Genomic DNA, 13,222 nt, shown 5'->3' with positions numbered 1-13,222 from the left:
GACATGACTGAAAAATGACTGAACAACTAGAATGAGGGGGAAAATGGGGGGGGGAGGGAGAGGAGTGATTTTTTTTAAGTAAATAAAAAGTGAAGGGGGCAGAACAAACACTTTGACCTGGGAGAATTGGAGAAGGTTTCATAAAAGAGTTGGCATCAGAAATCAACCCAGAAGGAAAAGGATTCTAAAAGGCAGAGAGATAAGAAGGGAATGCATTCCAGACACCTTGTGCAAATGACATTTAGGTGATAATTTCTCCTACTGAATGGCCTTTGGATTTTTGAGTAGGTGAAGGGGATCAGCTTGAAAAGGTTGGTTGGAACAGCAAAGACAAAATTCTGATAAATGCAGTGAAGAGTGACTACCTCTTCTCAACTCATAATAGAGATTCTAGAAGCAAAATGTACATTGTTGGGCATGGTCATGATTGGTCAGCTGTATTTCTTTGTCATTGAAAGAAGGGAGTCACTAGGAAGTGATGCTTATGGTTTTAAGAAGAGTATCAATTAATTTTTTAATTGGGGGAGGACATAAATTGTAATTAGATTGCTGTGAACCTTGAATGTCAGGCTAAGGATATTTCCAGTTAAGTCTTTGGGGGAAATAGATTCACGGAAGGTGTTAGAGCAGTCGATTGATTTGATCAGACTTGTGCTTGAGTACTTCAGATTCTCAGCAGATTACACTTGTTCAGGCATTTGTATAGAGGTTGCCTCCCTGAATAATGTCTGGGATGCAAGAATATGCCTAAACCACATTAGTCTGGGATAAAAAAAAAAAAGTGACCCTGAAGCCTCCGAAGAACAAGAAATTCCTCTTCTGATTCCTCCCCTCCTGGCTCCAATATCTCACTTTCATTTACTTCAAAAACATAGACAACCTCTCCTGCTAGTTTGTTCTGATAAAGGAACTGATGAATCATCTGAGGTCTATTTACTAACTGTAGAGTTTGTCCATCACCCTAGTCCCTGTGTTTATGAACGGCAGGCAGGTAGAGGGGAGTCTTCGTCTTGTCATCGGAAGAAATAACAATGCCTCTGTGTATAGTGCTGTGGCATTATTCCTTCTCTGGGTCTCAGTTTCCCTATTTATTAGATATGGGATAGGGACTATGGAAGAGAGAAAGAAGATATTGAAGAATGAATGAATATAAATGTATGACTTGGTGCTCTAAGAAGAGGGTCAGGGGAAACTAAAGCTTAGAACAGCCCAAATCTGCTGAAGACAGGTAAGAACAGCCAAAAGGGCTTGTTTGATTGTTGACTGCTTTGGGGGTTTTTAAAGCTAAGTTAGAAAACAGGGGAAGAAGAAGCAGCTAGCTGGGTGATATGGTGATTAGAGCACCGGTTCTAGAGTCAAGAGGAACTGAGTTCAAATCTAGTCTCAGGTAGTTATATTGGGATGGGAGGAGGTGGAGGGGAGGAAGGGGGAAGGGAGGAGAAAGGGAGGAGGAGGAGAGGGAGGAAGGGGGGGGGAGGGGGAGGGGAGGAGGGAGGAAGGAAAGAAAGAAATTCAAAGCCCAAGATAGAAGAGATGAAGCTAGAGAGCAGTTCAGCTGAAAAAGATCTGGGGGGATCTCAGATAGAACCCAAGGTAAAAATATGGCAGCAGTATGACTTGTCCCCCAGAAAATGTAAAGAGAACTTGGACATAGAGCCTAGAATGAGGAAGGTGGCCATCCTCTGCCCTGATCAGACCATATCTGGAACAGATATACCCTCAGGACAATACAACTTTCAGAAATGTAAAGAACACTAAAACCCAAGGAGGTCTGGGTTGGAATCGTTCCAGACTCTGTGATTGTGTGATCTTGGTCAAGGTCCTTCATATCCTGGTCCTTGGTTTCATCATTTATAAAATGAATGGGTTACTTGAAAGTCTGTTGTGTGATTGGTTTGGAGGGAGGGAGAGAGGGAAGCAAAAGCCACTGGGGTATTGGGAAAAGCCCAAAGTATGTTCCTCACGTTCCTGCAGGGTAGCAAGGAACGCTTTCACTGGCAAAGTCACAATGTGAAACAGAGTGGTGTGGACGACATGGTGCTGCTTCCCCAGATCAGTGAGGATGCCATTGTGAGCAATCTCAAGAAGCGTTTCCTGGATGACTACATCTTTGTATCCACCCAAGGCTGGCAGGGGACAATACTAAGAAGAATCTAAAAAATTCACTGGAATGCCTCTTTCCCTTTTCTCCCATGCCCTTGCCTTTCCTTCTCTCTATTTCTCTTTCCAACCCTGAGGAAGAGGAAGCAAAGCTGGCAATTGGTCCTTGCTCTATCCTACCCTGGGGCATAGGGCTCTGGCTGCAATGTGGTCTGGCAGACACCATAGGCAGCTGGATGATGCAGTGGTGGAAAGGCAGAAGTGCTAGGCCTGGAGTCCAGAAGAGTTGATTTCAAATCCAGTCTCAGACACATAACTAGCTGTGTGACCTTGGACAAGTCACCTAACCTATTTCCTCATTAATAAAATGAGGCTAATAAAAGCACCTACTTCCCGGGGGTTTTGTGAGGATCAAATAAAGATCATTGAAAAGTGCTTGGTATAGCACCTGGTACATAAATATTAGCTATTATGATTATAGAAAGGGATCAGCTGAAGGAACTGGAAGTTTGAGCTGGGAAAAGAAAAGACTAGGAAGAGGGAAAGATATTATATATTCAAGTATTTGCAAGAGAGAAAACAGATGAGCTGCCTTAAAGAAGAGGGATTAGCTTTGATCTGCTTGGCCTCAGAGGGAATAACTAGGAACAATAGGTGGCTCCTAGGACTATAGAGCTAAAGCTGAAAGAAATATCCCAGATCATCTTCTCCAGCTCTCTTATTTGTCAAATGACAGAACTGAAGCCAGGAAATGGCTTTGAGGCTGATTTTAGTTTCATGGAAAGAAAAACCTCCTTACCGTGAGAGCCTTACAAAACAGGAAGGAGCTGCTTCAGGTAACAGCTGGTTCCTCTTCCCTGAGTCTTTTATGTAGAGAAGGGGAGATGTGCAGTGTGGAAAGAGTCCTGACTCTCCTGATCACTCCAGGGGTGATCTGGATTTAAATTCAGCTCTTTCTACCATTGATTAAATGTGTGACCTTGGAGGATGAATTAGAGCCCCCTTCCATCTCTCAGCTGTGATGCTAAGGACCCTTCTATCTGTAACTTTATGATGCTAAGGCCCCCTTCCAGCTCTAACTCTAGCATCCTAGATAAATCTGTTTTGAAGGAGATAGACTAGACCAGAAGCTTTCTGAGCTCCCTTTCATTGAAAGCAGGTAGCAGGAAAAGTATGGGGCGGGGGGGATTCAACCTGGAACTATGTGTGGTCCTTAACCCAGCAGCTCAGACCTATATTGGCTCAGTTCTCATCTCTGTCAACCCCTTCAAGCAGATGCCATATTTCACTGACCGAGAAATTGAGCTTTACCAAGGAGCGGTGAGACCTGGGCCCTCAGGGTGGCTGGGGGGAGTATGTTTGTAAGGAGAGGCTGGTGTATCCATTTACCCCAGTTCATGAAACAATCAGACTAAATTACACCCTTTACTTCCTCAATCAATCCATCCTTCCCCCATCCCCCCATCCCCCAGAATAGCGAATTCTCAGAGTCCATCAGGGTCTCTGAAATTTTCTGATTTCCCAGGATCTCTGAGGTTCCTTGGATGCCTATAGGATGGCTGATATCCTTCCCAAGAATTCTCTTGGGTCACAGTTTCCTTATCCATAAAATGAGAGGTTTGGACTACATGACTTCCAAGTTCCCTTCCAGCGCCAGATATAACCCTACCCTCTTCCTGACACCATAACCAGCACACCCCAGATTTGTCCTAATATCTAACAGCAAGAAAGGGACCCTTGGGGCTCTGTCTATCTGATACCCCTCTGGACAGGGCGGGGGACAGGATCTGTAGGGCCCTGAGTTTCTCCTCTTCATCTACCCCAACTTTAGGCCCAGTATGAGAACCCACCACATGTCTATGCCCTCACGGACAATATGTATCGGAACATGCTCATCGACTGTGAAAACCAGTGTGTCATTATCAGGTACAGTTAGGTCTCCCATCCTGATCCTCCTCCACCTTCCATGTGCCCAGATCACCCTGAATCTCCTTCCCAATTTGTGTCTGCCATGATCCTGTCCTTCTGGGCCCTGGTTAACTTCCCCGGGCCCTGGGGGAGCCCAGATCTGAATATCCCCATCCCAATTTCTTCCCTATTTCTACCTCCTGCTGTGGGGACCCCACCTTTTTCTGCAAGGGCTGAGTCCCAACTCTCTGCTCTTCACCCACAGTGGAGAAAGTGGGGCAGGGAAGACTGTGGCCGCCAAATACATCATGGGCTACATATCCAAGGTGTCTGGAGGGGGAGAGAAGGTCCAGGTGAGTAATATGGTGGGAACGGTCACCTTCATGGTCCCCTATACTCATCTAATGGATCCAGATAAGGAGAGGACTGGAGACTAGGAAGATCATATGAATGGGGTTACTTAACCTGAAGAGCAGACAGACTTGGAGATTGTGGGGAAATAGCCCAGGGGCCCTTAAATATGTGCCTCAACTACATGAAATGTATCTAAAGGGGACTGAATTTATTGTACTTGCTTCCAAAGAATAGAATTAAGAATACCCTAGGTGGAAGTTGCTGATGATAATTTAGATTTGACTTCTTAGTCAGGAAAGCTGTGGTTTGCCTTAGGAAGGTGTTAGCTCCTATTTAGCCAAAAAAATATAAAACAAACAGAAGCTGGCTGACCACGTACTCAGGCTATTGTAGGGGTGCACTAGAAAGAGCTAGATTTGAAACCAGAGGATAAAATCCTACTTCTGCTCACTGGTGTGACCTTGAAAATGTCATTTAACTTCTGGATCTTAAGTTTTCACAATTCAAAAAATAAGGACTTTGGAACTGAAGGCCCTTTTCAGCTTTCCATCTAGGTTCTTAGGAGTATCTTGAGAGAGAAATAGAGGAACTAGATTTGAGTCCTAGCTACAACACAGTCTGCTTGTGAGGTCATAGACAAGGCACTTCCTCTCTCTGTGCCTCAATTTCCTTACATGTAAAATGGGGAACTGCCATTTCTCATAGGAGTAATGTGAAGGAAGTATCTTTCTAAACCTAACTTAGAGTCTTAGAGAAATGAAATACATAGAGATCTGTCATTTAATCAGCATTAAGGAGCTCCCAGGTGAGGAAATTTCCTCTCCTATTGCAGGTGGGCACCTCTGCACTTTACAGGTTTGCCTGGTGCTCTGAAGGGACTTGCTTAGGGTCAGAGGTAGGATGTGAATCTAGGAAGTCTTCCTGACTCAGAAACTGGTTCCCTTTCCAATAACTCTCACTCCTGTCTCCAACCTAGCACATGGTTTGGGGCTAGGTATGGACCCAGGATTTCATTAGACTTGAGAATTCCTAACTGAAGAAAGTCCCATCATCCAATGCAGGTTCTTAGCATCTTCTCTGCAACTCAAAGTCTTAGAGAGCTACTTGGAACCCTGAAAGGGTCAGTAATTTGTCTGGCATCACACATTCAGGGTGTGGCCCAGGCAGGATTTGAACTCATCTTCATGACTCCAAGACTAGCTCTCTATCACATGACACTACCCATCACAGAAATGGGACTTCATATTCTATGGCCTTCATGGTCCCTTCCAATTCTAGAAATTTGGATCTCCTTTTGTCTTTCTGTCTTTGGCTCTGATACCTATGTTGGTCTTAATCTTGATCTTGACCCTGACCCTGAACTTTCCTGTCTCCCCCACCTCCTCCCCATCTACAGCATGTAAAGGACATCATCCTTCAGTCCAATCCATTGCTTGAAGCCTTTGGCAATGCCAAGACCGTTCGCAACAACAACTCCAGTCGTTTTGTGAGTCTCTCTACTGTAGGTCCTAGAGCACCTGGCACCCAACCCCTAGTCATTACCCAGCCCCAATCCTTCACAAGGTCCTTGGTCCAGGAGCCCAACACTGCCATCTCTCTCCATGGCCATTCATACTTTCAGGCACAGCCCAAGTTCTCCCACCTCCCTGAAGTCTGCCTTGCCCAACCGATTCCATAGCACTCTCTCCTGTCCCTGAATACAAGCGTACTGAACTTGGGACTCCTTGAGAAAATAGAAAAAAAACCACTTGATTTGGGAGCCAAAGAACCTGGGTTTGAATCTTAGTTTTGCTGTGTGAGCAAATGTCTCCCCTCTCTGAGTGTGTTTCCTTATCTGTAAATGACTTGTAAGATTCCTTCCTGCGGAAGTCTATGATCCCATACAATGAGGTTCTGGAGAGCTGGGAGCCCACTTAGCTGAGTCCTGCTACCCAACAGCATTGCCTGAGCTCTAGCCCTGGCATCCCAGTAAATATGGACTCCAAAGATCAATTCCGAGAGACCCTTTTCCTCACACATATATAGCAGCCACACTAGCCCTGCCAGGAACTGACTGACTCTCTGGGTCCAGGGCAAGTACTTTGAGATTCAGTTCAGTCGAGGAGGGGAGCCTGATGGTGGGAAGATCTCCAACTTCCTCCTAGAGAAATCTAGAGTGGTCTCACAGAACGAGAGTGAGAGGAATTTCCACATCTACTACCAGGTGAGGGGGAAGAGGGAAGGTTCCAGTGCTGGAACCCTGGGAGCAAAGAATGACTCCAAAAACACCATTGAGGATCAATCAGTTGAGTGATCCACAAATATTTCATGAATAGTTCTTTTGTGCGCTAAAGGAGACAAGTCTATCTATAAGTGAATACCGAATGGATGCAAAGTTTGCCAGTTACGTTAGGGAGTGAAGACATGGGAAATGGGCTGCAAAGGAAGTCAGGGGAAGAGGATGGATACTAACAGCCGGAAAATATGGACCCAGGGAGTAAAGGCCATTAGAGATAAGGGAAGGAGCTAGCAATGCAGAAAACCAGAGGTCCAAGAGCTGGGGGCTGGGGGAGCCTGGGCCCCAAAATCAGGGAAGCAAGAAGGTAGGTGATGCATTCACCTGAGATTAAAAGATATTGAGACCCTGGAGGTGGAGGATTTAGGGGTGGGGGAGGGGAGCAATTCAAGTGAATAATTTGAGAAACTACTATTGTCTCCATTGACTTCTCAGAAGTGGCTGGTCCTGGGCAATAGAGGGCTGGTTTAAGGAGGCAGAATTCACTGAGGGCCTTGCCTCCATTCCTCCCTCCCTCCCTCCATCTATCTATCCTTCTCTCCAACCACCCCAGCTGCTAGAAGGTGCTTCCCAGGAACAGCGGCAGAACCTGGGCATCATGACCCCTGACTACTATTATTACCTCAACCAATCTGACACTTATAAAGTGGATGGCACAAATGACCTCAACGACTTTCATGAGACTATGGTAAGGGCTCAGTGACTCCCTACACTCATGAATCCCTCCCCCCAGCATCTAGCTTGAGCCCGCAGGGTGATGCCTGAGCCTGGAACAGGGTCACCTTCTCTATTCATGTTGGGTTGTAAGGTTAGAGAGGCTCTATCCTGGGCCCCATATCCTCAAACCAAATGGGATGTCCATTCCTAGGCCAGGCTTCATGCATGTATGAGCTCTATTCCTATCTCTTCACATGCCTGATACCCTCCCACTCCCCATCCTGCCAAGTGAAGTGGCATTGGTTCATATCCTAACAGGCCACGAAGACTGGGCAATGGGGCAAGACAACACCAGAGACTAGTGAGATATAGAGGGCAGGGCTACACAGGGATAATAGCAGGGGGATACAAGCATGGGGACAAAGGCAGATTGAAGATGAGGTAGAAACCTCTCTGTAGGAAAGGAAAAGGGGGAGACATACCGAGAAAGGCACAAGGGCAAAGACAGGATATGGGTAGGCAGTAGAGGCAAAGGAAGGGGAAGAGGCAGAGATCAGATATGGGCAGGGACAGGAAGGCTCAGGGGCTCCTAACAAAGGCACCAACCATCTTGGGGTGGGCCACAGGATGCTATGCAGGTCATCGGAATCCCACCCAATGTCCAGCAACTGGTCCTACAGATCGTGGCTGGAATCCTCCACCTGGGGAACATTAGCTTCTGTGAAGAGGGGAACTATGCCAGAGTGGAAAGTACAGACTGTGAGTGCTTAGGCATGGGCCTGGGAACTTTGGGGAAAGGATTCTAGTGGGGGCGGAGGCAGCAAGAAAGTGGGGAGCCAGACTTGGGAGTTGTTCATATTAGAGGAAGGCAGGGTCTGTGAGTAGAGGGGTGAAGCCATAGGGGCTAGGGAGGCATGACTTTCACCTCTGTCCTGGCCCTTTCCCAGTGCTGGCCTTCCCTGCCTACTTGCTGGGCATTGACAGTGGGCGCCTCCGAGACAAACTAACTAGTCGCAAGATGGACAGTCGATGGGGTGGCCGCTCGGAGTCCATTACTGTGACATTGGGTGTGGAGCAGGCCACCTACACTCGAGATGCCCTGGCTAAGGGACTCTATGCCCGGCTCTTTGATTTCCTAGTGGAGGTAAGCCCTGGTGTGGTGGGGAGGGATGGAGGGTATAAGAAGAAGCCTGACTGGAATGCTGAGCATGGATTGAATACCACCTCTATCATCTATCTACAAGCTGAGCAAGGAATTGAAGCTCATAAAATGGGAAAAAAGGTTTCTGCCTCATAGGGCTGTTGGGAGGATCAAATGAGGTCATAAAGGGCTTTGCAACAGTAAGGAACTCTAGGAATATAAACTATGGTTATAAGAAGGGTGAGCCCTGAGCAAATAGTTTCAGGAGGTCTATGAGGGCAGTATTTGGGGTAGGACACGTGTCTTCAAGTCTACAGGCAAGACAATGAGAATTGGGGGAATCTTGTCAATAAGAGACTTTCACAGTCTTTCTAATTAAAAAAAACCTAATAAATAAAAATGACTTTTTTTAGCATCACCATAATTTCTCCCAGGATCTTTCCCTTTCCCCCTCCAGAGAGGCACCCAATATACCAAATATATACATACATACATATATGTGAATATATTTTAAAGATGGAAGAAAAAGAAGGAAAAAGTGATTTAAGTGATTTTAAACATCCTACATTCATGAACCTCTCACTCCTGCAATAGGATGTCTTCTCATCTTTCTTCTTTTGAGGTTTTTTTGTAATTTTGCAATTTTCACTTTTTGTTGTTTTTTTTTTTATTTATGATGTGCCACATGATCTGAAGATCCTGAGCTCACTTTTGGTTCTTTAATAGTTCTTTCCATTTACTCTGTTGTAGACATCATATATATTGCTTTCTGGCCTCTGATTATTTCATTCAGACCTTTCTAAGCTTTTCTGTGATCATCATCCACATCATTTTTTACAGCATAATAATATTCCTTTTACATTACATACAGGCATTCCCCAATCAATGGACATCTATTGTGTTTCAATAAACATATGGGGGTAACAGAGACTTTGTTTCTTATCCATAGTGAAATCTCTGGGTCAGAAGGGTATAGACATTTTAGTCATTTTATTTATATAATTCCAAATTGCTTTCCAACAATGCACCAGTATTCCCACAATACTTCCTTCATTGACTATGCCTTTATTTTGTCATCTTTGCCATCAGGGTTAGGTGATAACACTTCCGCTATTACCACTACCACTACCACTACTACTACAGCTACTGCTAATTACAACTTCCACCATCATTAAATCACCACTACTAGTATTACCACCGTTACTACTACTACCACTATTAACAACTACCACTAGCTACTACTCCTATTACTACTACTACTACTACTACTACTACTACTACTACTACTACTACTACTACTGCTAACTACTACCACACAGCCACTAGCTAATACTACCACTGCCACCACCATTACTACTATTTCTACTAGAGCTGGAGTCAGAAAGATTTAAATTCAAATTCTACCTCAGACACTTACTAAGAAGACAAGTCACTTAAATTATAGTTTCCTCATCTGTAAAATGGAGATAGTAACAGCAACTATTTCATTGAGTTTGTAAGGATCAAATGAGATAATGTAAAGGTTTGCAAATCTTGCAAGAAGACTTTTTAAATACTAGCTTTTTTATTTCTCTTATTATTGACTTGAAGCATTCTCTCATATTATTCATAGTTTATAATTTTTTGATACTATTTATTTATATTCTTTGACCATTTATCCCATGGTCTCTGGACAAAGGGAGTAAGGCATTAAAAGAGAATGAGCAAGTGGCAAGGAAAACAGGAAAAACATGTTACACAAGACAAGCTACTCCTACCTTCCCAGGCCTCAGTTTCCTATCTGTAAAATTAGTAGATAGTTATATAATGTATGTCAAATTGCTTATCCTCTCAGGGAGGGGGAAGGTGAGGGAAAGAAAGATAAAATATCATTTAAAATGAGTGTTAAAAAATGTATTTATGTGTAACTAGGGAAAAATAAAATAGTATTTCAAAAACAAGCAAAAATGAGCAGCTAGTCTCTAAGCTCCCTCTGAGTTTTGATGCTCTCTGATTCCAAACCTCTCCCATCCTCATCCCCAAACCTTTGCTATTATTATAAATAATGTTAGTAATAATAATTAATATTTATATAGCACTTCAAAGCTTATAAACAGCACATATATCACTTTATTTGATCCTCTCATCACCCATGTGAGGTGGGTGCTATTATTATTCCCATTTTACAGATGAGGAAACTGAGATTCAGCATCTGGAAATTACCTGGAAGGGGCTTCAACATCAGATTTCCATGACTCTAAATATATTTTTCTACCCATCCCACAACAGTTGCTTTTCACTCCTCTAATTCTTCCCTACCATCAAGAGGGTGTAGATAGGGGAGGGATGGGGGGAAAAATAAAGTCAAAAATGCACAGAGATCAAAAAAAGCCCCACAGGGAAGGAAAGAAAAGCTGGTGGCACTGAACACAATGTATAGTATTTATTAAATAAATTTTCTTGAAATAGAAATTTATTGCTTTATATTGAATTCTCTCCTGTACACTCTGTGAGTGGAATTTTTTCTTTTCTTGTTTTGTATTTATGTTTAAAATGAATAAATAATTTATCAAAAAAAAGAGGTTCTAGAAAGAGGAAACCAAGTCAAGATGGAATGCCCCTTTTGAAGACTGAGGGTGGATATTGGGAAGCCCTGCTGACTCCTCTCTGACAGCCCAGACTGTACCCCTTCCCTCCCTAGGCTATAAACCGAGCCATGCAGAAGCCACAAGAAGAATTCAGCATCGGAGTCCTGGATATCTATGGCTTTGAGATATTCCAGGTACCAGACAATATGATAGATAGATAGAAAGAACCAAACTTGGGCCTCAGAACCCCATCCCTGACATACTCACCCCAACCCTTCCCATCCTCAAAGAGTGAGTTCAACCACTGCCCTCAATGCCACCCTATTAGGAATAGGATGGGGGGGGTTGGGATGAGGGGGGAGATGGGCTCAAAGCAGGAGATGGTGGTAGCTTCAGCTCCCCTTTCCTGCCCCTTCCCCAGAGAAATGGCTTTGAGCAGTTCTGCATCAACTTTGTGAATGAGAAACTACAGCAGATTTTCATTGAGCTGACTCTGAAGGCTGAACAGGTGAGTGGGGGCCCAGACACCAGGGAGGGAGGAAAGACAAAGGAGAGAAGGGTTGTTCAGTTCCTGTATCAACTGACATTTTCCAAAGATGATTCCCAGAATCAAGCCCCCGGGGGCCAGATCTTAAAAGATGAAATCTAATTGGAACAAAAGTCAGGTCCTTACTCTGGTTCAGAGGCAGCAGTGGTACATTAGAAGAGTTCTGGGGTCAGGAAGAGTCAACAAATGTTTTTTAAGCACCTACTATGTGCCCTGGTGAAGGCAGAAGAGGTCCCTTTTCTCCAGGAGCTCACTGTCCGATAGGGAAGACAAGATGCAAGCAACTATGTATGAACATACTAACAACATGATCATGAAGAGATAGCCAATAGAAGGTAGCTACTTGCAGTAAAGGGGATCAGGAAAGGTTTCCTGAGGAAGATGGGGTTTTATTGGGGACTTGAAGGAAACCAGTCAGGAGGTAGAGGTGAAAAAAGAGAGAATTCCAGGCATGGGGAATAGCCCGGTGATGCATTAGTCTTGTTAGAACAAGTTATGAACAGCAAGGGGCAGTTGGGTGGCACAGTGGATAGGGTGCAGGACCTAGATTCAAGAAGACTCATCTTTCTGAGTTCAAATCTGGTCTCAGACTCTGACTAGTGGTGTGACCCTGAGCAAGTCACTTAACCACTCTCTATCTCAGTTTCCACATCTGTAAAATGAGTTAGAGAAACCACTTCAATATTTTTGCCAAGAAAACCCCAAATGGGATCATGAAGAGTTGTATAAGACTGTACAACAACAAAGGGTGGGGAGAAGGTGGCAAGATGTAAGATTAGACAAGTGTGGGGAGAAGGCCAATTATGAAGTGATTTCAAGACCAAATAGGGGGTGGCTAGGTGGCACAGTGGATAGAGCACTGCCCCTGGAGTCAGGAGGAACTTTGTTCAAATCTGGCCTCAGACAGTTAATAATCACCTAGCTCTGTGGCCTTGGGCAAGCCACTTCACCCCATTGCCTTGCAAAAAAAATAAAAAATAAAAAAAAAATAAAGTAAAAAGACCAAATAGGGACAGCTAGATGGCTCAGTAGATAGAGCACAGGCCCTGGATCAGGAGGATCTGAGTTCAAATCCAACCTCAGATATGTGATTACTAGTTGTGTGATTTGGGGCAAGTCAATTAACCCCACTGACTCACAAAAACCAAAAAAGAAAAAAAAAGAATAGTCAAATAGAGGATTTTTATGGATGATTCTGGAGGTAATAGGAAGCTGCCACTAGTATTTATTGAGGGGAAGGAGGCAGTATGGACAAAGGTAGACTTTATAAAAATACCGGTCCATATAAGTGAATTAATTGGTGGGGAGCACTCACATTTGGCAGTGGGAGGCTCTATAAAGACCTTGGACAGGAGATGATTTTTGAGCAGGACCTGGAGGTGAAGGTGAAGAAGATGATATTCCAAGCCCAGAGCCAACCTGTGTGAAGGACAGGCCCTGAGCCTAGAGATAGAATATTTCATATGGGCAATAGGGAGCAACCGTGTTTGACTGGAACACAGTGCTCTTACAGGAAAGGTGGCACAGGTGGATAGATAGGCTTTGGAATTAGGAAGACAGAAGTTTGTTTTTTTGTTGTTATTGTTGTTTTGGGTTTTTTTAGGTTTTTGCAAGGCAAATGGGGTTAAGCAGCTTTCCCAAGGCCACACAGCTAGGTAATTAAGTGTCTGAGG

General features: G+C 44.2%; 1 protein-coding gene across 3 annotated transcripts in view; it reads left to right on the top strand.

Moving 5' to 3' along the window:
- MYO1F (myosin IF) overlaps positions 1-13,222 on the top strand; it is a 54,385-nt gene that overhangs the window by 20,449 nt on the left and 20,714 nt on the right. For 2 of the 3 annotated variants that reach the window (XM_074205055.1, XM_074205054.1), the window contains exons 2-12: positions 1,975-2,112; positions 3,331-3,420; positions 3,932-4,026; positions 4,274-4,361; positions 5,759-5,848; positions 6,434-6,565; positions 7,191-7,325; positions 7,921-8,053; positions 8,242-8,438; positions 11,116-11,196; positions 11,424-11,510. In XM_074205055.1, the coding sequence (XP_074061156.1) occupies positions 1,975-2,112; positions 3,331-3,420; positions 3,932-4,026; positions 4,274-4,361; positions 5,759-5,848; positions 6,434-6,565; positions 7,191-7,325; positions 7,921-8,053; positions 8,242-8,438; positions 11,116-11,196; positions 11,424-11,510 (1,266 nt within the window). Of the gene's footprint in view, positions 1-1,974; positions 2,113-3,325; positions 3,421-3,931; positions 4,027-4,273; positions 4,362-5,758; positions 5,849-6,433; positions 6,566-7,190; positions 7,326-7,920; positions 8,054-8,241; positions 8,439-11,115; positions 11,197-11,423; positions 11,511-13,222 lie in introns of those variants that run through there. The other variant, XM_074205056.1, reaches the window with a different exon arrangement.

This window comes from Macrotis lagotis, chromosome X, assembly GCF_037893015.1.
Source record: "Macrotis lagotis isolate mMagLag1 chromosome X, bilby.v1.9.chrom.fasta, whole genome shotgun sequence".
Lineage (NCBI taxonomy): Eukaryota > Metazoa > Chordata > Mammalia > Peramelemorphia > Peramelidae > Macrotis > Macrotis lagotis.
The sequence above is the reverse complement of the archived record's forward strand: the minus strand, read 5'-3'. Positions and strand labels throughout refer to the sequence as shown.